Source organism: Sitodiplosis mosellana, unplaced genomic scaffold (genome assembly GCF_009176505.1).
Source record: "Sitodiplosis mosellana isolate CC-2019 unplaced genomic scaffold, AAFC_SMos_1.0 Smas_scaffold_1799, whole genome shotgun sequence".
Lineage (NCBI taxonomy): Eukaryota > Metazoa > Arthropoda > Insecta > Diptera > Cecidomyiidae > Sitodiplosis > Sitodiplosis mosellana.
In genome coordinates, this window is record NW_022597041.1 from 1 (window position 1) to 5,576 (window position 5,576).

The 5,576-nt window shown below is 35.0% G+C and overlaps 1 protein-coding gene across 1 annotated transcript; it reads left to right on the top strand.

Moving 5' to 3' along the window:
- Positions 1–3,687: 3,687 nt before the first annotated feature.
- Positions 3,688–5,416, top strand: LOC129571265 (heparin sulfate O-sulfotransferase-like). The gene is made up of 3 exons (XM_055451042.1): positions 3,688–4,052; positions 4,159–4,382; positions 4,482–5,416. Exons 1-3 carry the CDS (start codon positions 3,941–3,943, stop codon positions 4,569–4,571), a joined length of 426 nt encoding a protein of 141 aa, XP_055307017.1. The 5' UTR covers positions 3,688–3,940; the 3' UTR covers positions 4,572–5,416.
- Positions 5,417–5,576: the final 160 nt, after the last annotated feature.

The following is a 5,576-nucleotide window of genomic DNA, read 5'->3' on the forward strand; positions in this document are numbered from 1 at the left end:
AAATTTCCGATATTATTCGACCGATGTGCGAACTTCCCACGTATTAATGTTACTGAGGAATTGGTTATGGAAAAAATCCACGATTTGCCAAACAATTTGGTGTCTGGTCCCGACGGAATACCGAATATGTTCATCAGAAACTGCATTCACACATTGCTGAAACCAATAACACACATATTGCGTGAATCGTTAAATTCTGGTTATGTACCGAACACATGGAAACGCTCTTATGTAAGACCAGTGCACAAAAGTGGAGCTAAATACAAAATTGAGAACTATCGTGGAGTGGCATTACAATGCATAATACCAAAACTGTTGGACTCGATAGTGGCAAATCATTTGAATTATCACATGAGGAACATCATCGATGACAGCCAGCATGGTTTTGTCAAAGGAAGGTCAACAGTAACGAATCTGGCTGAGTTTACTTCACATACGTTAGTCAACATGCAACATGGAACTCAAACTGATGCAATATATCTCGATCTTGCTAAAGCGTTTGACTCGGTTGACTTGAACCTACTCATACACAAGCTGAAAATTATGGGATTGAATAAACAAATACTGAAATGGATGAAATCATATCTAAGTGAGCGTCAACAAATAGTAAAATTGACCGGAGCCATGTCAAATCCCATCGAAGTAACATCAGGAACAGGTCAGGGATACCCGATTGGAGCGACACTGTTTGTCCTGTTCATTATTGATCTACCCCATTGCATAGTCAACTCTAACTTGCAATCGTTTGCCGATGACACTCGTTTTTCAATGCAAATAAAGCGACATGATGACTGCTTGGCACTTCAGGCTGACTTGAATGGAGTTGTTGATTATTTCAAACGTAATCGCATGAGATTGAACGTCAAAAAAACGAATTACGTATCATATCACCGTGGTGAGCTGAAATTTGACTTCAAGTACACTATTGAAGGCAAGTCGATTGACAGAGTAAAAGTGATAAAAGATCTTGGAGTCATTTTGGATGAGAAACTAAACTTTAGCGCACACATCGAATACATAACAGCTAAAGCTAAATCTCGACTAGCGTGGATCAAGCGTTTTGGAAGAGATTTCAATGACCCGTGGACCATAAAGAAGCTCTTCTTTACGTTCGTATTGCCAATCGTTGAATATGCATCGCAAATATGGAACCCACACACCAATGAGAAAATTGCTAGAATCGAATCAGTCCAAAAGCAATTTCTACTGTTTGCACTGAGAAAGATGCAATGGCCACACAGATTCATTTTGCCACAATACAACAATCGTCTGCTATTTCTACAAATGATCACCTTGGAGGAACGAAGAAAAATAGCACGAATTTGTTTCATTCACAACGTTATTTGTGGCCAAATATCATCAAAGTATATCATGGAAAAAATCAACTTTAGAACGCCACGACATCGAACACGAAACACTGAATTTCTGTCACTGCCGATTAGAATATGCAACTACTCAATGTTTGAACCGATCAATTTCATGTTAACCACATACAATGAATTTTATAAGTATTTTGTCCCTATCAAACCGCCTAATCGATCGAATGAATGTGATACTAGTACTATTCCAATTTGTGATACCTATTTAATTGATTTTAATGTTAGTACAGATACTGTCAAACAGAGAATAACCGATTATTTTAGAAGAATTAGAACTTGGAGAAACTAAAGAAATAATGAATACATAAAATATTGTAAATATGCAACCAAATATTTATATCAAATAAACCACCTCTGGCGAAGAAACGCTGTATGGTGCAGACTAATAATAATAATAATAAAAATTGATCGAAATCACTTGTCCATAATGTGATATGTGGAAATACTTCATCGAAATACATTTTGAGCAAAATAAGTTTTAAAACACCGCGACATTGGACAAGAAACTCAGATTTCCTTTCATTACCGACGCATCAAAATTGCTATTCCAAGTTTGAACCTATCAATTATATGTTGAGTACATACAATGAATTTTATAAATACTTTGTTCCTATCAAACCGCCTAATTTACCAGATGAATTTAATATTACTACTATTCCGAATTGTGATACTTATTTAATTGATTTTAACACAAGTACAAATACTGTAAAACAGAGAGTAGCTGATTATTTTAAGAGAAATAGAATTTGGAGAGAGTTAAGTCAAATAGAATTAATTATCCCATTGCAAACATTGTAAATATAACAAGATTTATTTATGCTAAATAAACCACCTCTGGCGAAGAAACGCTGTATGGTGCAGAATAATAATAATAATAATAATAATAAAAATTTAAGAATTTCCAAATGGTAACGACCGAATGAATTCGAAATAAGTGTTTTTGATTTTTTTCCAGATATCATTCATAAACATTAAAAATCCGAGATTGTATACAATGAATTGAACGTGTCTATTGAAGAAATCAATATAATCGGCTAGTGTGGTGCAGTTATTACAAAAATGAATCGACAGCCAGCAAAAAGTATACATCAAAAACAGACCTATCGCGCGGTAGACAAATTCCCGACACGACATCTTAGCTGGTGGAGTTGGCTGAGCTGGCTGAGCTGGCAGAGCTGGCCGTCCAATTTCTTCGACGAAAACATCCTCAACTTCTTCGTTGACAAATTGTTGAAAGTGATTCCGATTCAGTATGCAGTATGTTCGGCCATTTTTACCTGAAAAAAGCAGAAAGATGAACATCACAAAGAGAGAAAGAGAGAGAGAGAGAAAGAGAGAGAGAGAGAGAGAGAATTAACTAGTGCTGATAAAAGGTGATGCAAATTGTACTCCAAAAAAAAGTATAAGTACGAGTTATTCACTCGTTTCAGAACAGAGAATTCGATGTAAAGTAAAATATGGATAAATCATACGAAACGAGCGCACCAGAAGCCGATTCCGATGGCTTGTAAACAGACCTAACCACTGACACACGATTTGGTTCACATACCTGTATAATCAATACGGAAATTTTCATTTGTCAACAGCCGCACAGTATTTCTAATTTCCATCATGAAATCATCAAAATTGTTCGGATCAACACTGATACGAAAATTTCTTGGTTTGTTTTCACTCAAAACCTTAACAGAAAGCTCGTAAAAGCGTGCCATCTTTGCTTTATGATAAAATTTGCTTTTTTTTTCTTCTCCCAACAAAAAACACTTTTCACAAATTATGTGTGACTCACAATCTAATCGAACGATTTGATATAGATGAATCAACAACCCATAATCAATGCTACGATTGCGAATTTTGGCATCGGTCGATGAAAAAAAAAGCCCAGATTTTATCGCCTAGTCGTGAATATACGTACGAAAACTGAAAACAATTTCTATTATTCTGTATATCGCGGATAGAAAGCTTCTGGAAACTCAATGTCGAATTTGTGTTGTGAAACTGAAAGCGAGTTCGAGTTGAAGTTTAGTGGTCTAGTTTGGATTAGTCAGTGGGGCCAGATGCCACAGAAATGCATAGCGGTAAAAATTATTCGGAATATATTTTTTCTAATCTGGTGTTTTTTCTACTAAAATTTATCTTTTCCATTCGATTATTTTTATTTCTTCCATCAATTTCAAAAATCAGATCATTTTTTCTATCGCATTTCCATCGTTTTAAACAGCGTGTTGAATCCATCGGATCAGTTGTGTTTGTTTTGACGTTTTCCACTGGAAAGCATTGACAGTTCGGTTAGTGTGTGACATGCCATACCCGAGGCATGCATACAAAAATACCTTCGCAGTTATTCAATCATTGTTTTTGTTTGTAACAAATTCAACAATTTTTTTTTGTCATTCTCTATCCCTCAAATCGATTGGAGAAATCACTATGTGCCATTGGAAAATGTAGTCCATTCAGTCAAATTAAAAGTTATACGAAAATTTAATCGCTAATCATATCAGAATTTAAATACAAACAAAATAAATAAAACCAAGCAATTTTAATGTGAATACAGTGTAGAAAAGATGGTTTCCAGGAGGAAGGTGTTGTTGGTGTTTTGTGCAGCTACTGGTGCCTTTTCGCTGCTTTGCGTCTGGTCCTATTTCATTCGAATGGAAAAATTCTATTGGGAAGCGAGTAAGTAATTCATCGATATTTCCAAATAAAACACATTCAGCACGATGGCAATTCGATTTGAGGCCAAATCAATTGACCTGCTCGATTGGAATTTTTTGTCTTTTAGAAACAACCGAATATGCCGCGTACGACCACGCAGAAGCAGCTGCACTCAAATCACACGAAACTAACTCATTCGATGATAATTTAATTGTAATTTACAATCGTGTCCCGAAAACGGGCTCCACTAGTTTCATTAATTTAGCTTATGATTTGTGCAAGAAAAATCACTTCTATGTACTGCACATTAACATCACCGCCAATATGCATGTCTTATCACTCAATAACCAAGTAAGCAGAATTGTTTCATCTTCAATGTTGTCTTTCGATGTGTCTCTGGGTATTGATAAATATATTGATACGAAAAATATTTGCATTTTACACTTTTAGCTTAGCTTTGCGCGTAACATAAGCGCTTGGAGTGAAATGAAACCAGCGCTGTATCACGGCCATATGGCTTATCTGGACTTTTCAAAGTAAGTATTTATTTGTAGATTCAACGAGCAAACAGTGAATGGTTCAAGTGTTCAGCGGAAATGTTCGAACCCAAGTGATAAAGTCGATATTCATTTTGGTTTTACGAGGGAAATCTGGCAAAGAAAAAATTTTGGTCGAAAAATTTTCAATCAGCGTGTTCAAACAAATTCTCTTTCTTTCTGTACTTTGGATGTAGTACAGAGCTCAACGGATTTTCCGCTTCTACGATTTCAAAATATTTGCCAAGCAAATCGGTTTCAATTTCTATGCAACAGCAATTGAAATCGCATTTCTGCTCTCCGTATGTGACTGAACTCAAGTTCAACATGCCCATTATGTTGTACATTGTCGCATTTTGTTTACTTGTTTACAATGCAAAAAGTAAATAAACATCCATCCATCTGACCATTGTACTGTACAGCATCATTAGACAACTGAAAGTAATGAGATAAACTGTGAACACACTCACTAATCTCAAATATGGTTCGAAAGCGGATTCAAGATACTATTCTCAAAACAACCTATTGTTTTCGTCTCCTGGATAAGTTCATATATCATGTATTCTTAATGTGCAATTAAATTGAAGGCAAAAGCAACGACAAAATACATGCATTTGAATTTAATTGGTTTTTAAAAAGTATTTCACCAGAAACCCACAGGCCATTTTATCGCATAACATCTGAAACGTGACAATAAGCAATTGTAGAATCTTCAGCGTCATGACAAAAATTTCCGAGAATTGAATGCGACTCTTCATAGTATGCGATGAGTGAATCATAGAAGAACTCGCAAGCGACCTTTGTATCCATATGAATAAATATATTCAAATTAATGATCTATTGTTTTCGTCTGCGGTGATTAACTTTTTTAAGCTTTGCTTTCATTGAAAGTTTTTAATTCCTTTTTTTTATTTCATTTTTCATTTAAATTTTGAAATATTTCTTGCAAATAATAATGATGATGCATATTTCTGTCTCTTCTACATTTTTATCTTTTTGATTGATTCAA

Excerpts from the sequence above, each read along its gene's own strand:
- LOC129571265 (XM_055451042.1), top strand. The coding sequence starts at position 3,941 with ATGGTTTCCAGGAGGAAGGTGTTGTTGGTGTTTTGTGCAGCTACTGGT. Across the intron at positions 4,053-4,158 it reads AAAATTCTATTGGGAAGCGA|AAACAACCGAATATGCCGCG; the intron begins GTAAGTAATTCA and ends TTTGTCTTTTAG. Across the intron at positions 4,383-4,481 it reads TCTTATCACTCAATAACCAA|CTTAGCTTTGCGCGTAACAT; the intron begins GTAAGCAGAATT and ends TTACACTTTTAG.